The sequence below is a fragment of the Acinonyx jubatus genome, chromosome X (genome assembly GCF_027475565.1).
Source record: "Acinonyx jubatus isolate Ajub_Pintada_27869175 chromosome X, VMU_Ajub_asm_v1.0, whole genome shotgun sequence".
Lineage (NCBI taxonomy): Eukaryota > Metazoa > Chordata > Mammalia > Carnivora > Felidae > Acinonyx > Acinonyx jubatus.
In genome coordinates, this window is record NC_069389.1 from 68259716 (window position 1) to 68286665 (window position 26950).

At 36.6% G+C, this 26950-nt stretch overlaps 2 protein-coding genes across 3 annotated transcripts in view; one reads left to right on the plus strand and one right to left on the minus strand.

Annotated features, from left to right (window-relative positions):
• The window catches only part of APOOL (apolipoprotein O like), a 139388-nt gene that overhangs the window by 97621 nt on the left and 14817 nt on the right, over window positions 1–26950 (plus strand). Inside the window, exon 9 of one of the 2 annotated variants that reach the window (XM_053201421.1) lies at window positions 14612–17647. The exons of the other annotated variant lie outside the window; for it this stretch is intronic. Coding sequence (XP_053057396.1) covers window positions 14612–14697 — 86 coding nt within the window. The 3' untranslated portion in view covers window positions 14698–17647. Of the gene's footprint in view, window positions 1–14611; window positions 17648–26950 lie in introns of those variants that run through there. 2 annotated transcript variants of the gene reach the window in all.
• SATL1 (spermidine/spermine N1-acetyl transferase like 1) lies at window positions 1345–26293 on the minus strand. Its single transcript, XM_015080133.3, is given in 7 exon segments — window positions 1345–1811; window positions 1814–1898; window positions 15781–15821; window positions 16390–16491; window positions 16899–16979; window positions 22827–22878; window positions 25366–26293. Coding segments are annotated over 7 exon segments (1059 nt in total). The 5' UTR covers window positions 25981–26293; the 3' UTR covers window positions 1345–1728.

The window sequence follows — 26950 nt, forward strand, 5'->3', positions numbered from 1 at the left end:
GACAGTACAGGGTTAGTTCAGTAGCTTATTAGTGACATCAAGAACCTAAACATTTTCTCTTTCCACTCTGCTCTTTAGTATGTTGATTTGTCACCTTATATTCATAAAATGGCTGTTGTTTCTCTGGAGAGCACCTACACATTCAAAATAGGAAGAAAAATTAGGATAAATGTACTAGATGATTCTGACCCTCTATTATCAGAAAAGTAAATGCTTTCTTTGAACTCCTCTCAGAGTTCTTGTCTATATCTTGACCAAAACTCGTCATGTGGCCACACTTAGCTCAAGGAAAATTGGCAAATCATACTTTTTTTCTGTGGTGAGGAAGGCAAGGAGTAAGGGATATGGAATGGGTGTTGAGTTTCAGTTAACATATAGTGTCTGCTACCCTATTCTTCTAACTCATCAGTCATAATATTATGACATAGTTGTCTTCCTAACAACCATTAGGGTTAGTTGTCTCTAAAATCTTCAGGAACTCATTATTGCCTATACACTCAAATCAAGACCCCTAAGCATGACCTACAAGGCCCTTCATTTATGATCCCAGTTCAATTTTAATCCTATCTTCCCTTTCCTCTCCCACCTTACTGCTAATCTATATTTTATCTATAATGCTATATTGCTTGCTTCTTGAACATGCTTTGTTATTTTAAGTTTTTTTTTTCTGCCTATGCTGGTGTTTCCTCTTAGAATTTTTTTTTTTGGTCTCATCTTGTTCCATATTCCAACTTCGTATTCATCCTTCAGACCTTGTTCCAGTGTCACCTTTCTCAATCCTCCAAGGTAGGATTTAAATGCTCTCTATTCTACATACCTTTATAGAAATGGTGTTTATAGCTGTGCCAACCCATCCAATTTATTATAAAACTAAAACTAGTTTAGTATTTTTTCACAGACAAGATACCTTATAGGTAGGACTGACTTATTGTTGTGTAACTTTTATGCCCATGAAATAGCTAGTACATAGTAAGAAGTCACATGTTTTATGCTGATTGCAATACAGGATGCGAAAGTAATTATAATTCTATCAAAATGCTTATATTCTACTAGAAAGGAAAGAAACGTATGTATATACAGTGTTATATGTAGTTTTTTCCCTAAGATAAATACAACCAAAGAGCTATAAATGCTCAGAGATAAAATGTTGTTCTGAGATGATGTTAAGGAGGCAGTGGTACTTGAACTGCTCAAGGTGGGGAAATAGTTCACTTACAAGTTTTCATAAGTAAGCTCCTCAAAATTTAGCTTCAGTATTTTAAATGAATTTTTTGTACCTTAGATCGTTTTACAATCAAACGAATCCATATTTCATCAAATCTAAGACACAGTATTTACCTTTTTTCTTAAAATGATGCAAGTTGATCATTATACTTATCCCAATTTCAGCTGTGTTAAAGATGTGAAAATACAAGCATCTTAAATTTAGTGAGATATGGTAGGTAAAAAATATCCTAATGCTAAGTATAAAGTGATTTTTTTAAGTGATTCTTGATTTATCTGCTCTTTTGGATCATCAGCTCTGCTACTAGTCATTAGTATATTAGTTTGGATAAAGAAAGGAAAGTTGACTGTATCTGCCAAATCTGTTTCAAAGTAAAAGATCTGCTCAAACCAGAGTTTGATCACTTGCTGTATTGTACAACACTCAAAGTCAAACTGCTGTTGGACTCAGGTGACATTCAACTGTTGGAGCACATGTTGGGACTAGTTGAAATGAGTTATCTTTCACTCTTCTTTTGCAATATCCATAAGTTCTTGTCTGTTAAACCTGAACAGATGCCACCCGTCCTCAGAGGAAAGATCTAAAGCCCTCGATGAGTATAGTAGTCAATAGAAGCCTGGTTCCAAATGACAACAAGAAAGTGCATGCAGTTACATTGGCTTCTGATGGCTATCTGTTTAAAAACAAATAGAGGTTTAAAAACAAATAGAGATTATTTTTACTTGAAAGCATAATCTTCATTAACACATTTATTTAAGGTCAATTTGCAAGTTACTGTGTCTGTATAATACTTCCAAATAATAATACAATAGTTACCCTTGAAATTCTCTAAAGCTACAAGAATAAAAAAGCCCTGTTGAGTTTTAAAAAGTCCAGAAGTAATTTGCGAAGTCTACTCATTGTTTTTTCTATAAATCCTATTCAGTTTTTTTCTTTATTCTACAGAAAAAGTTTCTAAAAGTTTCATATGCATTTCCAAAGAACAAAAGGACCTTGTTTTTATACTATGCTTTTTTTTTTATTAAAGTATAATTAACATACAATATTATATTAGTTTCAGGTGTACTATATAATGAGTCAAGAATTCTATGTTTCTCAGTGCTCATCAAGTGTACTCTTAAATCCTCTTTTATTTCACACATCCTTCCCACCCACCTCCCCTCTGACAACCACCAGTTTGTTCTTTGTATTTAAGAGTGTTGTTTTGTTTGGCTTTTTTCTTTATTCATTAGTTTTGTTTCTTAAATTACACATATGTTTCTTAAAATACACATAAAGTATTTCTCTTTCTCTGACTTATTTCACTCAGTTATGTCCTCTAGGTACATTCATGTTGCAAATCATCCTTTGTGGCTCAGTAATATTTCATTGTGTGTTTATGTATATGTATGTGTATATACATACCACACTTTCTTATCCATTCATATGTTGTTGGACATATAGGTTGCTTCCACAGGTTGGCTACTGTAAATAATGCTACAGTAGACATAGGGGTGCATATATCTTTTTGAATCAATATTTTCATTTTCCTTGGATAAATACTCAGTAGAGGAATTATGGTATCATATGGTAATTTCTTTTTTAAATTTTTTGTGTAGAGTTCATTTTATTTTTTATTTTATTTTTCTAATATGAGATTTATTTTTTTGACTTTAATAATCATATTTTTATTTTTTTATTTTATTATTTTTTTAAATATGAAATTTATTGTCAAATTGGTTTCCATACAACACACAGTGCTTATCCTAATAGGTGCCCTCCTCAATACCCATCACTCACCCTCCCCTCCTTCCCACCCCCCCATCAACCCTCAGGTTGTTCTCAGTTTTTAAGAGTCTCTTATGTTTTGGCTCCCTCCCTCTCTAACCTCTTTTTTTTTCCCCCACTTCCCCTCTCACATGGTCTTCTGGTAAGTTTCTCAGGTTCCACATAAGAGTGAAAACATATGGTATATGTCTTTCTCTGTATGGCTTATTTCACTTAGCAGAACACTCTCCAGTTCCATCCATGTTGCTACAAAGGGCCATATTTCATTCTTTCTCATTGCCACATAGTATTCCATTGTCTATATAAACCACAACTTCTTTATCCATTCATCAGTTGATGGACATTTAGGCTCTTTCCGTAATTTGGCTATAGAAAGTGCTGCTATAAACATTGGGGTACAAGTGCCCCTATGCATCAGCACTCCTGTATCCCTTGGGCAAGTTCCTAGCAGTGCTATTGCTGTGTCATAGGGTAGATCTATTTTTAATTTTTTGAGGGACCTCCACACTGTTTTCCAGAACAGCTGCACAAGTTTGCATTCCCACCAGCAGTGCAAGAGTGTTGCCCTTTCTCCACATCCTCTCCAGCAGGGATAGTCTCCTGATTTGTTCATTTTAGCCACTCTGACTGGCATGAGGTGGTATCTGAGTGTGGTTTTGATTTGTATTTCTCTGATGAGGGGAGATGTTCAGCATCTTTTCATGTGCCTGTTGGCCATCTGGATGTCTCCTTTAGAGAAGTGTCTATTCGTGTCTTCTCACCTTTTTTTCATTGGATTATTTGTTTTTCGGGTGTGGAGTTTGGTGAGTTCTTTATAGATTTTGGATACTAGCCCTTTGTCTGATATGTCATTTGCAAATATCTTTTCCCATCCCATTGGTTGCCTTTTAGTTTTGTTGATTGTTTCCTTTGCACTGCAGAAGGTTTTTATCTTCATGAAGTCCCAATAATTCATTTTTGCTTTTAATTCCCTTGCCTTTGGAGATGTAACAAGTAAGAAATTGCTGCGGCTGAGGTCAGAGAGGTCTTTTCCTGCTTTCTCCTCTAGGATTGTGATGGTTTCCTGTCTCACATTCAGGTGCATCATCAATTTTGAGTTTATTTTTGTGAATGGTGTAAGAAAGTAGTCTAGTTTCATTCTTCTGCATGTTGCTGTCCAGTTCTCCCGGCACCATTTGTTAAAGAGACTGTCTTTTTTCCATTGGGTATGCTTTCCTGCTTTGTCAAAGATTAGTTGGCCATACTTTTGTGGGTCCAATTCTGGAGTCTCTATTCTATTCCATTGGTCTATGTGTCTGTTTTTATGCCAATACCATGCTGTCTTGATGATTATAGCCTTGTAGTACAGGCTAAAGTCTGGGATTGTGATGCCTCCCGCTTTGGTCTTCTTTTTCAATATTTGTGTATTTGGGGTCTTTTTGGTTCCATACAAATTTTAGGATTGCTTGTTCTAGCTTCGAGAAGAATGCTGGTGCAATTGTGATTGGGATTGTATTGAATGTGTAGATAGCTTTGGGTAGTATTATCAATTTAACAACATTTATTCCTCCAATCCATGAGCATGGAATGTATTTCCATTTCTTTGTATCTTCTTCAATTTCCTTCATAAGATTTCTATAGTTTTCAGCATACAGAACTTTTACATCTTTGGTTAGGTTTATTCATAGGTATTTTATGATTCTTGGTGCAGTTTTGAATGGGATAAGTTTCTTTATTTGTCTGTTGCTTCATTATTAGTGTATAAGAACACAAATTATATGTGTACATAAATTTGGTATCCTGCAACTTTGTTTAATTCATGTATCAGTTCTAGCAGACTTTTGGTGGAGTCTTCTGGGTTTTCCATGTATAATATCATGTCATCTGCAAAAAGTGAAAGCTTGACTTCATCTTTGCCAATTTTGATGCCTTTGGTTTCCTTTTGTTTTCTGATTGCTGATGCCAGAACTTCCAACTCTGTGTTAAACAACAGCGGTGAGAGTGGACATCCCTGTCGTTTTCCTGATCTCAGGGGGAAAGCTCTCAGTTTTTCCCCATTGAGGATGATATTAGTTGTGGGCTTTTTATAAATGGATTTTATGATGTTTATTTTCCTTCTATACCGACTTTCTTGAGGATTTTCATCAAGAAAGGAGTTGAATTTTGTCAAATGCGTTTTCTGCATCAATTGACAGGATCATATGATTCTTATCTTTTCCTTTATTAATGTGATGTATCACATTGATTGATTTGCAAATGGTGAACAAGCCCTGCTCCCCAGGAATGAATCCCACTTGTTCAAGGTGAATAATTCTTTTTATATGCTGTTGAATACAATTTGTTAGTATCTTATTGAGAATTTCTGCATCCATATTCATCAGGGATATTGGACTGTAGTTCTCTTTTTTTGCTGGGTCTCTGTCTGATTTAGGAATCAAAGTAATGCTGGCTTCATAGAATGAATCTGGAAGTTTTCCTTCCCTTTCTATTTTTTGGAACAGCTTGAGAAGGATAGGTATTATCTCTGCTTTAAATGTCTGGTAGAATTCCCCAGGGAAGCTATCTGGTCCTGGACTCTTATTTGTTGGGAGATTTTTGATAACCGATTCAATTTCTTCGCTGGTTATGGGTCTATTCAAGCTTTCTATGTCCTCCTGATTGAGTTTTGGAAGTGTGTGGGTGCTTAAGAATTTGTCCATTTCTTCCAGGTTGTCCAGTTTGTTGGCATATAATTTTTCATAGTATTCCCTGATAATTGCTGTGTTTCTGAGGGATTGGTTGTCGTAATTACATTTTCATTCATGATTTTATCTATTTGGGTCATCTTCCTTTTCTTTTTGAGAAGCTTGTCTAGAGGTTTATCAATTTTGTTTACATTTTTTAAAAAAACAACTCTTGGCTTCATTGATCTGCTGTAATTTTTTTTTTTTTTTAGATTCTATATTGTTTGTTTCTGCTCTGTTCTTTACTATTTCTCTTCTTCTGTTGGGTTTGGGGTGTCTTTGCTGTTCTGCATCACTTTCCTTTAGGTGTGCTGTTCGATTTTGTATTTGGGATTTTTCTTGTTTCTTGAGATAGGCCTGGATTGCAATGTATTTTCCTCTCAGGACTGTCTTCGCTGCATCCCAAAGCATTTGGATTGTTGTATTTTCATTTTCATTTGTTTCCATATATTTTTCAATTTCTTCTCTAATTGCCTGGTTGACCCATTCATTCTTCAGTAGGGTGTTCTTTAACCTCCATGCTTTTGGAGGTTTTCCAGACTTCTTCCTGTGGTTGATTTAAGTTTCATAATATTGTGGTCTGAAAGTGTGCATGGATCTCAATTCTTGTATACTTATGAAGGGCTGTTTTGTGACCTGGTATGTAATTTATCTTGGAGAATGTTCCATGTGCACTTGAGAAGAACGTATATACTGTTGCTTTGGGATGCAGAGTTCTAAATATATCTGTAAAGTCCATCTGATCCAATGTATCATTCAGGGCCCTTCTTTTCTTTATTGACCCTGTGTCTAGGTGATGTATCCATTGTTGTAAGTTGGGTATTAAAGTCCCCTGCAATTACCACATTCTTATCAATAAGGTTGCTTATGTTTGTGATTAATTATTTTATATATTTGGGGGCTCCCGTATTCAGTGCATAGACATTTATAATTGTTATTTCTTCCTGATGGATAGACCTGTAATTATTATTTAATGTCCTTCTTCATCTCTTGTTACAGCCTTTATTTTTTTTAACGTTTATTTATTTTTGAGACAGAGAGAGACAGAGCATGAACGGGGGACGGTCAGAGAGAGGGAGACACAGAATCTGAAACAGGCTCTGGGCTCTGAGCTGTCAGCACAGAGCCTGACGCAGGGCTTGAACTCATGGACTGCGAGATCATGACCTGAGCCGAAGTCGGCCGCTTAACCGACTGAGCCACCCAGCGCCCCATTGTTACAGCCTTTAAATTAAAGTCTAGTTTGTCTGATATAAGTATGGCTACTCCAGCTTTCTTTTGACTTCCAGTAGCATGACAGATAGTTCTCCATCCCCTCACTTTCAATCTGAAGGTGTCCTCAGGTCTAAAATGAGTCTCTTGTAGACAGCAAATAGATGGGTCTTGCTTTTTTTTTTTTTTTATCCATTCTGATACCCTATGTCTTTTGGTTGGAGCATTTAGTCCATTTACATTGTGTTTTTATTGAAAGATATGGGTTTAGAGTCATTCTGATGTCTGTAGCTTTCATGCTTGTAGTGATGTCTCTGGTACTTTGTGGTCCTTGCAACATTTCACTCACAGAATCCCCCTTAGGATCTCTTGTAGGGCTGGTTTAGTCGTGATGAATTCCTTCAGCTTTTGTTTGTTTGGGAAGACCTTTATCTCTCCTCTTCTGAATGACAGCCTTGCTGGATAAAGGATTCTGGGCTAAATAATTTTTCTGTTCATCACATTGAAGATTTCCTGCCATTCCTTTCTGGCCTGCCAAGTTTCAGTAGATAGGTCTGCTACTATTCTTATGTGTCTACCTTTGTAAGCTAGAGCCTGTTTATCCCTAGCTGCTTTCAGAATTTTCTCTTTATCCTTGTATTTTGCCAGTTTCACTATGATATGTCATGCAGATCGATTCAAGTTACGTTTGAAGGGAGTTCTCTGTGCCTCTTGGATTTCAATGCCTTTTTCCTTCCCCAGGTCAGGGAAGTTCTCAGCTATGATTTGTTCAAGTACACTTTCAGCCCCTTTCTCTCTCTTTTTCTTCTGGAATTCCTATGATATGGATATTGTTCCCTTTGATTGCATTACTTAGCTCTCTAATTCTCCCCTCATATGCCTGGATTTTTTTTTATGTCTCCTTTTCTCAGCTTCCTCTTTTTCCATAAATTTATCTTCTACTTCAACCTATTCTCTCCTCTGTCTCTTCAATCTGTGCTATGGCCGTCTCCATTTTATTTTGCATCTCATTTATAGCATTTTTTAGTTCCTCATGACTATTTCTTAGTCCCTTGGTCTCTGTAACAATAGATTCTCTGGTCTCCTCTATGCTTTTTTTCAAGCCCAGCGATTAATTTTATGACTATTATTCTAAATTCTTGTTTCGTTATATTGCTTAAATTGTTTTTTTTCACATTGAGTAGATGGTCCTTATTTTATTTTATTTTATTTTATTTTATTTTATTTTTTAATATGAAATTTATTGCCAAATTGGTTTCCATACAACACCCAGTGCTCATCCCTAAAGGTGCCCTCCTCAATACCTATCACCCACCCTCCCCTCCCTCCCACCCCCTATGTACCCTCAGTTTGTTCTCAGTTTTTAAGAATCTCTTATGCTTTGGATCTCTCCCTCTCTAACTTTTTTTTTTTTTTCCTATTCAATTTTTTAGCTGTCGCTACTTCCTGGAGTTTCTTTTGAGGAAAATTATTCCATTTTATCACTCGGGTAGTTCCTGTGGTGGCTCCAAACTGCAGGGCACTTCCACTGTGCTGTGTGGAATAACTTTCGTTGGTGGGCGGGGCGCAGTCAGGTTGGATGTCTGCCCCCAGCCCACCGCTGGGGCCACAATCAGACTGCTGTGTACCATATCTTGCCCTCTCCCAAGGGCAGGACTCACTGTGGAGTGGTGTGGCCCCTATATGGGCTACTTGCACCCTGCCAGGCTTGTGCTGCTTCAATGGGATCTGGCATATTAGCAGGGGTGCACAGGGGCGGGAGGGGCAGGCTTAGCTTGATTTGCCATTGGAGGGGCCCTGCAACACCGGGAGAGATGGATCCACAGAAGCACAGCATTGGGCGTTTGCAGGGTGCAAGCAAGTTCGGTGAGGGGAACTGGTTCCCTTTGGAATTTCGGCTGGAGGATGGGAGGGGGAGATCACGCTTCACAGCACCTTTGCTCCCCCTCAGAGCTGAGCTCTGTCTTCTGGGGCTCAACAACTCTCCCTCCCTGCATCCTCTCACCCTCCCCGCTCTCCGATTGCAGAGCTGTTGACCTTTAACATTCCAGACATTAAGTCCCGATGGCTGTCAGAACTCACGGAGTCCGGCCCCTCCGCTTTTGCAAGCTAGACTTCGGGGGCTTTGCCTTGCCTATCGGGCTGCCCCTCCACTGCCCGGCTCCCTCCCGCCCGTCCATATAGCACACATTGCCTCTCCACCCTTCCTACCCTGTTCCGTGGGCCTCTTGTCTATGCTTGGCTCTGGAGAGTCTGTTCTGCTAGTCTTCAGGTGGTTTCCTGGGTTATTTAGGTAAATATGGGTGGAATCTAAGTGATCAGCAGTACAAGGTGAGCCCAGTATCCTCCTACGCCACCATCTTCTTTTTTAAATTTTTTGAGGAACCTCCATAATGTTTTCCACAGTGGCTGTACCACCTCTGTTCTCAACAACAGTAAATGAGGGTTCCTTTTTTGTTTTTTACATCCTCACCTTGTATGTTTGATATTAGACATTCTGACGGGTATAAAGTGATATGTCATTGTGGTTTTAATTTGCATTTCCCTGATAGTGATGTTGAGCATCTCTTCTTTTGTCTGTTGGCCATCTGTATGTTTTCTTTGGGAAAATATCTATTCAGTTCCCCTGTCCACTTTTTAATTAGATTATTTGTTTTGGTATTAAGTTGTGTAAGTTGTTCACATTATTTTAGATGCTATCCTGATATTAGATATGACATTTGCAAATATCTTCTCCTATTCAGTAGATACACTTTTTGTTTTGCTGATGGTTTCCTTTCCTGTCTAAAAAGGTTTTTATTTTGCTATGGTCCCAATAGTATAATTTTACTTTTGTTTCCTTTGCCAGACATGACATCTAAAAAATATTTTTATGGTTGATGTTAAATAAATTACTGCCTATGTTTTCTTCTAGGAATTTTATGGTTTGAGGTCTTACACTTAGATATTTAATCCATTTTGAGTTTATTTTTGTGTATGATGTAAGAAAATGGTCAAGTTTCATTATTTTCATGTAGCTGTGCATTTTTCCAACACCATTTGTTGAAGAGACTGTCTTTTTCTCATTGGATATTCTTGCCTCCTTTATCATAGATTAATCAGCCATAAAAGCATGGATTTATTTCTGAACTCTGTTTAGTTCCATTGATATATGTGTCTATTTTTGTGTCAGTAAAATGCTGTTTTGATCATTCTGTAGTATATCTTTAAACCTGGGATTGCGATGTCTCCAGTTTTGTTCATTTTTGAGATTGCTTTTGGGCATTCAGGGTCTTCTGTGGTTCCATAGATATTTTAAGATTATTTTTTTCTAATTCTGTGAAAACAAATTGGTATTTTGATAAAGATTGCATTCAATTTGTAGACTGCTTTGGGTAGTATGGACATTTCAACAATACTGGTTCTTCCACCTTATGAGCATGGAATCCCTTTTCGTTTGTTTGTGTCATCTTCAATTTCTTGCATCAGTGGTTTGTAGTTTTTGGAGTAGATTGCTCACCTCCTTGGTTAAGTTTATTCCTAGACATTTTACTCTTTTTTGTCCAATGGTCAGTGGACTTGTTTTATTTATTTTTCTGATATTTCTTTATAAGTATTATAGAAATGCAACAGATTTTGGTATATTAATTTTGTATTCCATGTCTTTACTGAATTCATTTATCAGTTCTACTAGTTTTTGGTTGAAATGTTTAGGGTTTTCTCTATATATTATGTCATCTGCTGATACTGAAAGTTTTACTTCTTCTTTACCAAGTTGGATGCCTTTTCTTTTTCTTGTCTGGTTTCTGCGGCTAGGACTTTAGTTCTATGTTGAATAACAATAGTAAAGTAGACATCCTTGTCTTGTTTATGATCTTAGAGGAAAAGCTCTCAGTTTTTCACCATTGAGGATGCTGTTAACTGTGGGATTTCCATATATGGCCTTAATTGTGTTGAGGTATATTTCCTCTAGACCTCCTTTGTGGAGAGTTTTTCTCATGAATGAATGTTGTACTTTGTCAAATGTTTTCGCTACGTCTACTGAGATGATCATATAGTTTTATCCTTTTGCTTGTTAATGTGATGTATCATATTGAGTTGTGAATATTGGATCACCCTTACATCCATGGAATAAATCCCACCTGATCATAGGGAATAATTGTCTTAAAATGAATGGTTGCATTTGGTTTGCTAATATTACGTGATAATTTTTGCACCCATGTCCATCAGAGATATTGGCCTTTAGTATTCTTGTTTTGTAGTGTATGTGGCTTTGGTTTCAGGGTAATACTGGAAAATGAGTTTGGAAACTTTCCTTCTTTTTCATTTTTTGGATTAACTGAAGAATAAAAGGTATTAACTCCTCTTTAAATGTCTAATAGAATTCATCTGTGATGCCATCTGATCCTAGACTTTCGTTTGTTTAGAGTTTTTGATTGCTGATTCAACTTCATTGCTAGTAATCAGTCTATTCAAATTTTCTATTTCTTCCTGATTCAGTTTTGGAAGGTCATATATTTCTAGAAATTTATGCATTTGTTATAGGTTGTCTAATTTGTTGCATACAATTTTTCATAATATTCTCTTATAATCCTTAGTATTTCTGAGGTATTGGTTGTTATTTCTCCTTCATTTCTAATTTTGTGAGTCTTCTCTCTTCTTTTTTTAATGAGTCTGTCTAAAGGTTTATCAATTTTGTTGATCTTTTCAAAGAACTAGCCCCTGGTTTCATTTATCTGTTCTATTGCTTTTCTTTTTTTAGTTTCTATTTCATTGATTTCTGCTATAATCTTCATTATTCCCTTCCTTCTACTGGCTTTCGGCTTTGTTCTTTTTGTAGCTCCTTTATGTGTAAGGTTAGGTTTTTTACTTGAGCTTTTTTTTAGCTCTTCCAGTAGACCTATATTGCTCTAATCTTTCCTCTTAAATCAGCTTTTGCTGGATCCCAAAGATTTTGGATCATTGTGTTTTCATTTTCATTTGTCTCCATGTACTTTTTTTCCCCCTCTTTGATTTCTTGTTTGACCCACTCATTGTTTAATAGCATGTTATTTAACATCCATGTATTTGTGTTCTTTCCAGTTTTTTCTTGTGTTTGATTTCTAGTTTTCATGTAATTGTGGTTAGAAAAAGATGCATGATAGATTTTAATCTTTTTATTTATGGAGACTTGTTTTGTGGCCTAACATGTGGTCTGTTCTGGAGAATGTTCCTTATACAGTATTTGTGTAAAGTTTATTTTGTCTGATATAAGTATTGGTACCCCAGCTTTCTTTTCAGTTCCATTTGCATGGTAAATGTTTTTCCATCCCTTCACTAGCAATCTGCATGTAACTTTTAGTTCTGAAGGGAGACTTTTGTAGGTAGCATATCAATGGGGCTTGCTTTTATGTCCACTCAGTCACCCTCTGTCTTTTGATTGCAGCATTTTGTTCATTTACATTTAAAATAATTATTGATAGGTATTATTGTCATTTGTTAGTTGTTTTACAGGTATCTTTTTAGTTCTTCTCAATTATCTTTTTCTCTTGTTCTCTTCCCTTGTCTTTGATAGCTTTCCATATTGATATGCTTGGGTTCCTTTCTCTTAATTTTTTGTGTATCTATTAGACATTTTTTTTAAGAGAGTGTAAGTGGGGGAGGAGGCAGAGGGAAGGGAGAGAGAGAGACAGAGAGAGAAAGAAAGAATCTCAAGGAGGCTCCACACTCAGTGCAGAGCCCAATGTGGGGCTCAAACCCACAACCCTGGGGTCATGACCTAAGCCAAAATCAAGAGTCAGAAGCTCAACCAACTGAGCCACCCTGGCTCCCCATTAGACATTTTGGATTTGTGGTTTTTCATTAGGCTCATATATAACATGCATACAGTGTAGCAGTCTATATTAAGTTAATGGTTGATTACATTTGAGCCCATTCTAAGAGAAGTAAGTTTTTATACTCCCCCCACATTTTATGTATAATATGTCCTACTTTACATCTTTTCATTTTGTGAATCCTTTGACTGATATATCTACACTTGATCTTACTGCTTTTGTGTTTTAACCTTCATATTGGTTTTATAAGTGATTCATCTATGGCTTTTAATTTGTTTGTATTCAATGAAAATTTTTTCTCTCATAATTTCTTACTCCTGATTATCACGTTTTCTTCCCACTCAAAGAATTCCCTTTAATGTTTCTTGTAAGGCTGGTTTAGTGGTAATAAACTTTAATTTTTGTTTGGTTGGGAAGCTCTTTATCTCTACTTCTATACTGAATGATAACCTTGCTGGGTAGCCATGAAATGAGTATTTTTGGTTGCAGGTTTTTTTTTCCTTACATCATTTTGAATATATTATGCCACTCCTTTCTGGCCTGCTGTTTCTGCTGAAAAATCAGCTGATAGCTTTATGGTGTTACCCTTGTATGCACCTTTTCTTTTCTCTTCTTTTCAAATTCTCTATCACTACTTTTTTTTGCCATTTTATTTATTATGTGTGTTGGTGTGAATTTCCTTGGGTTGATTTTGTGAAGACTCTGTGCTTTCTGGATCTGGGTGTATGTTTCTTTCCCCAGATTTAGGGAAGTTTTTAGCTATTATTTCTTCAAATAAATTTTCTACCTCCTTTTTCTTTTTCCTGTTCACCTTTGTTACTTTCTGTTACTCTTGTCTTCCAGTTCACTGATCTGTTCTGCTTCCTCTAATTTATTGATTCTCTCTAGTCTAATTTTCATTTCAGTTATTAAATTAGTCATCTGATCGGTTCTTTTTATGTTTTCTATCTCTTGTTGAAGGTGTCCCTGAGATTTTCCACTTTTCTCAAGTCCAATATCTTTATGACCATTAATTTGGTTTCATTATCAAGTATCTTACCTCCATTTCATTTAGCTCTTTTGCTGTGGTTTTGTCTTGTTCTTTCATTTCGGATATATTCCTGTGTCTTATTTTGTCTAACTCTCTGTTTGTTTATATTTATTAGGAAAGTCAGTTATGACTCCTGATCTTGAATGTAGTGGCCTTACAAAGAAGAGGTCCTGGGGTGCCCTGTAGCACAATGTCCTCTCTTCACCAGAACCAGATGCTTCATGGATATCTTCTATGTGGTTTGCGTATACCCTACTGTTGTGGTTAAGCCTTATTTGCTTTCAGTCCAGTTGGTTGTACTTGCCTCCTGTACTTGACTATTATGGGCCATGTTTGGTCCTGTGCTGTTAAGGGTCAATTCTGTGGCTACAGTGCACTTATAGTTGGGCATTGTCAGAAGTCAGATCAAATGCCTTCCCTATACCTGGTTTGCTGGGGCTGAGGTCATGCCAAACTGCAGTGTTGTCCCTGTGTTGTCTCCTGAGAGGTTTATTTTGGTGGGCAGAGGCTGCAGACAAATCAGATGCCTGTCACCATTTTGTCTCTTAGGGCTGTGGTAGCACCAACCTGCAAGGTATTCTCCCTGCCTTATACCCTGAGAGGCTTTTGTTAGTGGGCAGGGCTGGCAGACCAGATGCCTGCCCCCAAACTGCTATAGCTGCAGTAACCCCAAGCTGCAGGACTCTCTCCCTGTGCTACCCCTGAGAGATTTTGGTTGGTGGACAGGGCTAGTTTTCAGATCACATCCCTAACCCCAGTCCATCTTCTAGTGTTCCAGATGCACTGATCAGCTTGGTACTCTCTTTGCACCGCCAGTTATAAGGTTTGGCTGCTTAAGGCTACAGTTGAACTGATGTGTGTGGTTATCTTTCCCTCTCTCCAGGGCAGGAGTCATTTTGGACTGGTGCAGGTCACTGCCAGAGCTGCTTGAATAAGACATGGCAGGAGCTGCTTTGGGACTCCTGCTGAATGAAGCAGGTTTGACAGAGTGGATCCACAGTGGAATGTTGGGTGGGATGCATGGTATTTGTAAAGTAGATGCAATCTACCCCCTATTACCTGCAAGTCTCCAGCTATCTAGGGTGGGAGGTAAGCGGTGGGGGGGGGGGGGGAGCACAAGGAGAGAAATGGTTCCCAGCACCTCTTTTATTCTTTGAGTAGTCTCCCAAAGATCTCTGCCCCTCTAGCACATATTCTGAGATTTGTAAATAAATCTTCTGGGATACCCCAGGCACTTTTCACACTGCTGCTTCTATATTGTATCTGGTGAGGTTGTTTGTTATACTGTCTCTTTAAGGTTGGGGACTCAGTTTCCTATTTCCCTTTTGCTCTCAGTACTAATCCCACTGATTACTAAAGTTCTTAGAGTTAAGCCCAGCTGGTTGTAAAAACTCAGGAAGTTAAGTCCCATGGTTTTCAAAGACAAATGTTAGGGGGATTTGTCTTCAGGGCAGATTCCCCCATGCCTGGGCTCCCTTCTGTTTGCTTATGGTGTCCCTCTCACTTGTGTTTAGTCTCCCCAGAATTTGGTTCCTGACCTTATCTCTGCCTGTCTCATCCTTTTAAATGTGGCCTTCTCTCTTTGAATAACTGTGGAAAGTCTGTTCTGCTAGTCTTTGGGTCATTTTCTGGGTTGGTTGCACTGAAGTAGCTGGTATCTAGGTGTGTTCCTGGGCCAAAGTGAGCTTAGGAGGTTCCTACTCCTCCAACTTCTAGAAGTCATTTTTATGTTATTCTTATATTCATACCATGGACCTATTTTATGGGTAGAATTGCCTTCTAATCTCCCTTTTGCTTACTTCTGCTTTATAGCAGAGGTATGTAGTATGGTTGTGGATTATATAGAAATCAATTTTTGGTTACATATAATTCAAATATAATTTATATGAGTATCTGATTTGAAAATCTAGTTTAGTTGAAACAAAAAGAGTAAGTACATTTTGAGGCTATGTTCAGAATGTGAGAAAAATTATCCAATTTATACCCAATTAAATAATATTTAATGAAGAAAAAGATAGTATATAGAATACCGATACTAAATGTAATACATACCTGACTTAACCTTTTCAGCATTTCTGCTCCAATACCTAGACCTTTAAATAGGTAATAGGAAATGAACCATGAGTTGAAAAAATCCACTTAACACATTTATTTACTTTAATCTTAAAGAAGTAAAATTTAAAACCTGTATCTGGCCATTATATATTCTTAATAGCTTGTGTTGAAACTCTCATTAATGTATTAATTTTTTTCCTAATTTTAATGAGGTTCCAAAGGTAATAGAAAAGATTTTGGATTTATTTTAAAGATTGGTGAAGCAGAAATGAGACCCTGACACTATCATAATATAGTATATTTCTTATTCACTTTTAGACAAAACAACCCAAAATATAAAAGCATACTTTTTAAAGATAAAAGGGTAGCTATGATAATTTGGCTTATTCAAGCCTTGATGGGAACTAATAAGAAAGTATTTTTCTAACCTGTGATTGAGTTTTCACCATATGCGGGGATAACTAGAATAGTGATCAGGTTCATGAAATAGAAGCGAGTTACATAAACTAACTTAAACACCATATTTGTACTGAAACCCTATCTCTACTCTTTAAAATATACCATTTTAATTTTTAAACTATAAGTAATATATAAGTGTAGCTTGACCTCGGTAAGCTTGTATGACATAAAAGTCCTCTAGGTAAAGTAACTTGCCAATCCAGGGGTCATACATAAAGTGTTACATGGCAAATCCAATAGTCATTTTGCCTAGAAAAGGGAAGAGAGGGTACAACGAAGTTAATGCTTTAAATCTTACAGTGTTCTTTCTTCTAAAATTGAATATCTTAGTGTTTTCTTTAGCTATTAAACTAATAAAAGCTTACTGGACAAAATTTCAATACAAAAATATATAATGTAGGCTTAGGCCCCTTATAACACAATCTTTAAAAGATAAGCCATCTTTTAACAATGTAGAGTATATTCTTCCAATTTTTTTCTATGCATATACAAACATAAATATATACCACACATTTTCTTTAAAAAAAAAACAAACCCTGAGTTTATGTACTTATATTCTTCTCTGTTTAATAGTAATCATATGCTATCAAACTGTTCTTCATTTTCAGGGTAGAGAAAGTATACTACAGATTAAATTGGAGAAGGATTTCTTTTACCTGATGGTTTTTGTTGGTTGTGTACTTCTGCAATCAGGCAATAGAAAAGGGGATTGTTCCCAAAGCCATCCCCGAGTAAATCTGAAATATTAATTCATATACAATATGTTAGAAAGTTTATAGTAGAGGAAAGGAAGATGGTAGAGTAGACAGCATCAGGAATTCATCTCTTCACCTATACAACTGTACTGGCAGAACCTGAAGTAAATATTTTGGAACTCCAGAGTTTATTTGAATACTTGAAGCTTCCAGAGGGCAGCTTGGCTGGTAAATTGCAGTTAATTTTGGTCAAATACAGCCATCATCCCACTGGTGGCTTCCAAGCTTCCCCTGCCCTGCTTGCCTCATGGCAGCAGCTGTAGGGACAGCAACTTGAATTGCTGAGTGGTTTGCTAGAGCCAGGGTAGGCATTAGGGAACTTATCCTCCAAATATTGGAGTTCTGTGTTCTTACCATGAATTGCTATTCTGAAGGCTGAGGTTAGAGCTTTGAAGTTAGCCATCATTCTTCCAATCTCCACCAAATAAAGCAGCTTCCAGATGTAAAAGGAGCCACACCTGTTTTGTTTAGCATTCAAAACCAACCACATATACAGAGAATCTAGAAAGCTACCATGCATGACAAGGGAAAGATACAGAAAAAAACCTCAGAACACCGTAAACATTCAGAACACCGTAAACATTTAACTCAGGCTGATCTCTGACACAGAGACACCAAAAACAATTAAAAAGCAAAACAAAACAAAAAAACATCCATCCCTGGGAAGGGGGAGAATTTGTTTCCAGAGTTAACATATTAGAAGACTCAAATGTCCAGTTTTCAAGAAAAATCACAAGGCATAGAAACAAATTGGAAAGTATGCCCCATTCAAAAGAATGAAGTAAATCAATAGAAAACATACCTGAGGAAGGCCCAGATATACTATTAGACAAAGACAAAAACAAATGTCTTAAAGATGCCCAAAGGGCTAAAGGAAAAACATGCACAAAAACAGGAAACAAAAGTATGAACAAAATAAGAATATCAATGACAAAATACAATTTGAAAAAAGGAACCGCCGAACAAGAAATTCTAAAGCTGATAAGTATAATAATTGAAATGAGTTATGCACTGTAGAGGTTAAAAATCAGACCTCTGCTAGCAGAAGAAAAAAGTCAGTGAATATGAATATAGGATAATTGAAATTATCAAGTCAGGAAAAGAGAAATAATGAAGAAAAGTAAACCAGAGCCTAAGGGCTTTGTGGAACACTATCAAGTTGGCCAGCATACACAGTATAAGACAGATTCTCAGAAGGATAAAAGAGAGAAAAAGAGTAAAAAAGAATATTTGAAGAAATGATGGCTGAAAACTTCCCAAATTTGAATCAAGAAATGAATCTACAAATCCAAGAAGCTCAATAAACTCCAAGTAGTATAAATCCAAAAAAATCAACACCAAGACACATTATAATGAAACTGCTGAAAGACAAACAGAAAAATCTTGAAGACAGCAAGAAAGAAATAACTTGTCACATACAATGGATCATCAATGGTATCATCTTTTTTGTTTTAAATTTTTTAATGTTTGTTTATCTTTGAGAGAGAGACAGACACAGAGTGTGAGTGGGGGAGGTGCAGAGAGAGAGAGGGAGACAAAGAATCCAAAGCAGGCTCTACGCTGTCAGTACAGAGCCTGATGCGGGGCTTGAACTCACAAACCTCAAGATCATGACCCGAGCTGAAGTCAGATGCTTAACTGACTGAGCCACCCAGGCAACCCAATAGGATCATCTTCTGATTTCTCATCTGAACCCTTGGAGACCAGAAGGCAGGGGATTGATCTTTAAAAATGCTAGAGGGAACCTGTCAACTGAGAATTTTGTCTCCACCAAAACTGTGCTTCAAAAATGAAGGAGAAATTGAGACATCCCCAGATCACCACCAAAGCAAACAAACAAACCTGAGGGATTTCATTATCACTAGACCTTCCCTGGATACAATGCTAAAAGGAGTCCTTTAGGTTGACATGAAAGAAAGCTAGATAGTAACTCAAAACCACATGAAGAAATAAAAATAAAGGTACCTAGTTAAAGGTAAATGCAAGAGCAATTATAAGGAAAGGACTAGAGTTATTTTAATTTTGTTTGTAACTCCACTTTTATTTTCTATATGATTTAAGGATAACTGCATAAAATTAGTTATTAATATATGTTATTGGGCCCACAGTCTGTGAAGATGTAATCTCTAACATCAATAACATACAAAGGGGGGGAATGGAAATTTATTATTTTGTATGCCATTGGAATTAGACTAGTATAAATTCAAATTAGATTGTTATAATTTTAGGATGTTAAATCTAGTCCCAGTAATAACCACAAAGAAAATAGTTATAAAATATACACATAAGGAACTGAGAAGGGAATCAAAACATTTCAACACAAAAATCAACAAAACACAAAAGAAGGTGGAAATAAGGAACAAAAATACTGTATGGCATATAGAAAACATCAAAATGGCAGAAGTCCCTCCTCAGTGATTACTTTAAATGTAAATGGATTAAATGGTCTAATCAAAAGACAGAGTTTAGCAGAATGGATTAAAAAAATAATCTAACTCTATGCTGTCTATAGGAGACTCATTTTAGATTTAAAAACACACATAGAAAAGTTGACAGTGAAATAATGGAAAAAGATATTTCATGCAAATAGTAACCAAGAGAAAGCTGAGGTTGTTGTACTAATAACAGACCCAATAGACTCTAAGTTAAAAACTGTTACAAGAAACAAAGAACGAGGTTATATAATAATAATAAAAGGGTCAATTCACCAAGAAGATACAGCATTTATAAACATTTATGTACCAATCAGGGCTCCAAAATACATGAGGCAAATATTGACAGAATTGAGGATAGAAAAAGATAGCTCTACAATAATAGTAGAACACTTCAATACTTCAATTTCAGTAATGTACTGAACAACCAGACAGACGAAAATTAATTTACTAGATCATTTGAACAATACCGATCAAATGGACCTAAAAGAAATATACAGTACACTCCATCCAACAACAACATAATGCACATTTTTCTCAAGTGCACATGGACGTTTCTCTAGGATAGACTATATGTTAGGCCACAAAACAATAAATTTTGGAAGATTTAAATCATACAAAGTATCTTTTCAATGAAACTAGAAATCAACAGCAGAAGCAAACTATAAATATCACATATTTAGAAATTAATGCACTCTTAACCAATAGGTCAAAGAAGAAATCACAAGGGAAATTAGAAAACACTTAGAGATGAATGAAAATGAAAATACAACATATGAAAGTTGTGGAATGCAGTGAAAGCAGTGCTTAGAAACTTACAGCTATAAATGCCCACATTTAAAAAAGAAAAGATCTCAAACAATAACCTAAAAACATATGCCTTAAGAAACTAGAAAAAAGGGAGAAAACTACGCCCAAAGCTAGCAGAAGGGAAGTAATAATAAAGTTTAGAACAGATATAAACAAAATAAAGGATAGAAATACAATAGAGAAAAATCAATAAAACCAAAAGTTGGTTCTTCGACAATGTCAACAAATTGACAATTGGACTGACAAAAAGACAGAAGATGCAAGTAATTAAAATCAGAAATAAAACACTACTACTGACCTTAAAGAGATAAAAAAAAAAAGATTATAAGTAAATACTATGAATTGTATACCAACAAATTAGATAACCTAGAAGAAAGGAACAAATTCCTTGAAAATTACAAATGACCTAAACTTATTAAAGAAAAGAAAAATCTGAGAAGACCTATAACAAGAGTTTGAATTAGTAATTAAAAATTTCAACAAAGAAAAGTCAGGGACTTTGAGATGGTTTCACTGGTGAATTCTATCAAACATTTAAAGAAGAATTAACGCAATCCTCAAACTCTTCAAAAAAGTTTGAAGAGGAAGAAATATGTCTTAACTCATTCTATGAGGTCAGTATTACTTTGATATCAAAGGCAGATAAAGACATCACAGGAGAACAAAAATACAGACCAGTATCCATCATTAGTATATATGCAAAGATGGGACACCTGGGTAGCTCAACCAGTTAAGTGTCTGACTCTTGGTTTCAGCTCAGATCATGATCTCATGGTTTGTGAGTTTGAGCCCTGCATTGGGCTCCTCTCTGACAGTGCAGAGCCTGCTTGGGATTCTCTCTTTCCCTCTCTGCCCCTCCCCTTATTGTGTGTTCTCTCTCAAAATAAATAAACTGTATATATGTAGATGCAACGATCCTCAACAAAGTATAAGCAAACTGAATCCAACACCATAGTAAAAGAATCATTCACCATGACCCATGACCAAGTGTGATTTATCCTAGGAATGAAAGGATTGTTCAACATAAGAAAATCAATTAATATAATATATCACATTAACATAACAAAAGAAAAGACCATGAACATCTCAATGCAGAAAAGGCATTTGACAAAATACAATACCCTTTCATGACAAAATCCCTCAGAAATCTAGGAATAGAGGAAAATTCCTCAACATAATAAAGGATACTCATTTAAAAAAATAGTTAACTTCATGCTCAATGGTGAATGGCTTAAAGCATCCCCCTAAGATTAAGAACAAGATAAAGATACCCACTTTAACTGCTGCTGTTCAACATTGTACTGGAAGTTATACCCAGAACTATTAGAAAAAGAAATAAAAGCTATCTAAATTAGAAAAAAAAAAAGAAGGGAAAAGAGTGGAGAGGGAAACAAACCACAAGAGACTCTTAATGATAGAGAACAAACTATGGGTTGAAGGAGGTGGGTGGGAGATGAGATAGATGGGTGATGGGTACTAAGGAGGGCACTTGCTGTGATGAGCACTGGGTGTTGTATGTAAGTGATGAATCACTGATTCTACTCCTGAAACCAATATTGTGCTGTATGTTAACTAAAATTTAAATTTTTAAAAAAATGAGAAAAAAACAATAAATTAGGAAGAGGTAAAATGTTCTCTGCAGATGACAAAATCCTACTGGTAAAAAAAATCCCAGAGGATCCAAAAGAAAGCTACTATGGCTAATAAAGGAATTCAATGAAGTTTCAGGCTGTAAGATCAACAAATAAAATTTTGTTTCTATACACCAAAGAACAAACTAAAAAGTAAACTAAGAAAGCAATTCCCTTTACAATAGCCCCTAAAATAAATACCTAGGAATAAATATAACCAAAAGGTGAAATATTTGTGTGCTGAAAACTACAAAAACATTACTGAAAGAAAAGAAGAACTAAATAAATTAAAAAACATCTTGTGTTCATAGATAAGTCTTAACGTTAAGATGCCAGTACTACCCAAAGTAATCTGAAGATTTGATGGAATCCCTATCAAAATTCCAAAATTCCAGTCCCTATCCCTTTTCACAGACGTGGTAAAACCAATCCTCAAATTCACTTGGAATTCCAAGTGTATAATTTCATATGCTTTAATAATCTTTAAGTGTTTATATTTCCTTCCAAAAGAGTTCTTATTTGTTGCAAAACACTAGCCTATCTGTTTAATATTGCTGGCTATCAAAATGTAGTAAATATGTTGAAAATAGTTTGTCATTTTGTGTTTATCCATTTCATCCTATCAGGCTACTACCAACATATTGGGCATAAGGTTTACTTTTTTTGACCAGTTACATTTCTAATTCTACATTTTGAACATTACTTGAAGACTATTGCAGCCGTAAAGATGCAAAAGCTTTTAAATATCAACTTAATACTTAAAAAATGGGGAAAATAAAAAATAGTGGATCATTGACAAAGCTATCAAACTAATGTCCTGCATATGTAGATACTATTAATGGCACCATCTTTGTGTAACAAGGACAGCAGCTTCTGCATATCTAGGTACAAGTAGTATGTGTGCATACATTATGCCATATTTTTTTAATCTCTGAAAACATTATATAACATCTTACTCGTTACTGTTAACTTCACTGCATCCAGCATGTTCTCACAGGAAGCCAATTCCTGTCAAAGTAGAGGAAATTTTCAGTTTATACTTTAGTAACAAATTCTCTTTTTATATAAAAATTTTTTAAGTTTATTTATTTTGAGAGACAGAACTAGCAGAGGAGCAATGGAGAGAGGGGGAGACAGAATCCCAAGCAGGCTCCGCACTGTCAGAATGGAACCTGATATGGGGCTCAAACTCACAAACCTGTGAGATCATGACTTGAATTGAAACCAAGAGTTGGATGCCTAACTGACTGAGCCACCCAGGCGCCCCAACAAATTCCTAAGATGATAATCATGATGGAGCACCTGAGTGGCTCAGTTGGTTAAGCATCCAACTCTTGATTTCAGCTCAGGTCATGATCTCATGGTCGTGAGACTGAGCCCAGCATCGAGCCTTGTGCTGGGTGTGGAGCCTGCCTGCTTAAGATTCTCTCTCTCCCTCTCCTGCCTTTCCCCATCCGTGTTTTCTCTCTCTCTCTCTCTCTCTCTCTCTCTCAAAAAAAGATGGTAATCATGAAGTTTTTATAAGTATTTATTTTTTATTTAGCATTTATTAACATAGGATGCCCCATGTAGTATTAATAAGTGAGTCAGAATTAGCTGCAGTCATCTAGAAACTTAAAATCTAAAACGGCACATGCAATAAAAGCACATATATGGAGAGATCAACTAAGTTGATACCTCACTTGTATGAATTTTGGTTGTCCAGGTAACTAGTCTTGAATACGACCAGAAATGTGGAAGTGGAAATTCCAAAAGGAATATTCAAGGTAGATGTCATAAAGTCTATATACAATAAAGCTAGTAGACTTTACAGGAAAGTCTGTGATGTTTGCCTGTGAGGTGTTATACTCAGTTTAACTTTAGACTTTGTCAATGTAGCTTTTCACTATATCATTTTTTTACACATTCACATTAATTCATAGTTTGGATTATATGCTTGAAAAGGCATTCCCCATGTTCAGATTATTAGATAACAACATAAAGCTCAAAGCTAATTAATCATTACATTTCTGTCTATGATGCATAGTAAGTAATTTTGCTTTTCTATTATTTTTCAACAGTGAATACTCATTAAAATTATTCCCAAGAAAATTCTAGTGTATATTCAGGTATATGAGGCAAATTTAAAAGCAAATGTGGTCAGGGACTCCACAGATACAGGTTGAAGTGGGAGAGTCCAGTGATCTGTTTCTTCCTTAGTGATGTTTGGAAAGATAAAGAACATAAGTTTTCTGGATAGAGAGATTCACTCCCATTGAATAATAAATTTATTAATTGCCAACTGGGTGCCAGATACTAAGCTACAAAAAACCTAATTTTTTTTTTCTGCCTGGAAAAATGTGCTTCCAGTACATAGTACTGTGCATAGTACCAGTATTGTGCATAGTACTTTGATCAATGATCTAATCATGTGATTAATGCCAGTTAGAGAAATGATATGGGAGAGTAGAATAGAATCGAAGACATGGAAGGATAACCACGTTCTTACAGATCTGTAATAGGACCTAGCATCATTTCAACAGATGTATTTCACTAGAAAACATTTTTGCCATTAAAACACATTCTTTTAAAAAAGGGAACAGAAACTTGGCCTGATTTAAGGATATATCATATATAGATATAGATATAGGTATATACCTTTTCATTGTAAAAAGTTTCCCTTATCTGTAACCTGTGCCTTATTCCAGTCTCATATTTACTCCATTGAAAATCTAGGCTGCCACATTTATATGGAATTGTTTAGGTTGTGCATCACATAACTGATTCTTTTGAGTGCCACAGAACTTAACAGTAACTATAGCTATTAGTGTTTCCCCTTTACTATACTGGGATGATTTCCATAAAAACCATTAAAATGGACTTTTAAATAAGAAATTTTTATCCCAGCTCCATGGACTCCTAGAAGTTGTCTGTGGATGGCTGCAGATGTGTGTCAGGGGTCAAAAAACTGTCTGAGTTGTATGGAATATTTTTTCTGAATTAATATTGTTTTGTATGGAAAATTTGTTCTAGATGAATATTGTTTTCTGCACAATCATGAGCTTCTACAAGTAAGTGTGGTCTTAAAAGCAACAAGACTCCCTACCCTAAAATCTTACCCATTAATACCTGAAATTCTGTGACTAATAGATCATTCATTTAAGTGAAGCATTTTTCTCTAAGATCTTTTTTTAAAGTTAAAATTTCCCCAAGAGAGACAACATATTAGGTCCCTGAAATGTCCATGAATTCATTCCCCCCACTTTGAGTCCCCTACTATAAGTCAAGAAATTTATGTGTAATTATATTATTACAACAATCTTTAATATAGATAGTACTACAATATTGATTATAGATGTAAAAATTGAAGCCTAGAGAGGTTAAGTAATTTCCAGAAGGTTGTGTACATGGGTCATAATTAGCAAAACTAGGAATCAAACCCAACCTATGCCTTCCTTACCCTCAGCCCTGAACTAATGCCATGTAACTCCACAGAATAAGAAGAAAGATGCTTACTTTAATTAGGTGCAGGATTTCTGGGCAATCATGAGCCTCTGCAGGTCTTACTCGGAAAGAATTCATTCTTGGTTGCCTCATGCCTGATTGGCTCCTTCCTGGTTGGCTTATGCCTGGTTGGCTTGGGCCTGGTTTGTTCATGCCTGCTTTGCTTGTTCCTGATTGACTCCAGCCTGGTTGCCTCATTCCTGGTTGATTCATTCTGAATTGGCTCAGGCCTGGTTGCCTCATGCCTGTTTGACTTGGGCCTGATTGCCTCAGGCTTAGTTGACTTGTGCTGAATTGGCTTGAGCATGGTAGCTTCATGCCTGGTTGGCTTGGGCCTGGTTGACTTATGCTGAATTGGCTCAGATCTGTTTGCCTCATACCTGATTGACTTGTGCCTGACTGGCTTGGGCCTGGTTTTCTCAGGCCTAGGTGGCATGTGCCTCCTTGCCTCACCCCTGGTTGGCTCATACCTGGTTGTTTCATGCTCAGTTGGTTCATGTCAAGTAAACTTGTGTTCGGTTGGCTTATGTCCAGTTGGTACATACCAAATAAGCTCATTCCTGACTGGCTCATGCCTGGTTGATTCATGTCTGGTAAGCTTGATTGGTTCGTGCCTGATTGGTTCATGCCTAGTTGACTGAGGACTGGCTGGCAGATGATTGGTTGGCAGATGACTGGTCAATGACTAAGTGTCTTGATGGAACAGAAGTTCTTGACTACAGTGCTGTGGTGGAAGGCAGTAGGAGGTTTCTGTTTTTTCTTAATTTGATTGGTACTTTTAGATACCCCTCTATCAAGATGAGAATGGGAAAAATAATGGAGGACTACCCAAAAAAGATTATTGATGCCTCCGATTTGCTGGAGTTGACCTCACCAGCGACCACAGCTGTAGGCTTGGCTGGGTTTCAGGTTGTCATCTGGCCCTTCTCTGCCAACAGGCCCTAAGTGAGGGGAAGAAGAAAATGACCCTCGGGGAGTATTTCTGCTTTACCCCCTTGCACAGTCACTGCGTCATAGTAATGAAGTCACAATGCTCATATTTATGAGCTTAAGTGCTCCCCCGTGTGGTGAGGGAGTGGTGAGACAAGGCCTGCTTGACAACCATTTTATTTCCCCCTTTCGAGGAGCTTAAGAGGGTGGATGAGCAAGAACTGGGAAGGAATCTGAGAGCTTATGCTTGGCATTCTCTCTAAAAGTGCCTGCTATTTTAACAACTCAATTCAAAGATAGTTCCTTTAATTCTTTCTGTTTTCTCCATGTCGGAGCCATGAAATAATTCACTTCCTATTTCTGTCCTGGCTTCCACTTACCACCTCTCTCCCATAGGCATAGAAACTAGAATGCTTAAAAAAAGTTGTCCTAATGGGGTGCTGAAGTCTCTAATGCAGAAAATATTTCTTTACAAATAATTAAAAATGACTGTCATTAGGGGCACCTGGGTGGCTCAGTCGTGTAAGTGTCCAACTTTGGCTCAGGTCATGATCTCACAGCTCATGGGTTTGAGCCCCGCATCAGGCTCTGTGCTGACACCTCAGAGCCTGGAGCCTGCTTCAGATTCTGTGTCTCCCTCTCTCTCTTTCTGCCCCTCCCCCGTTCA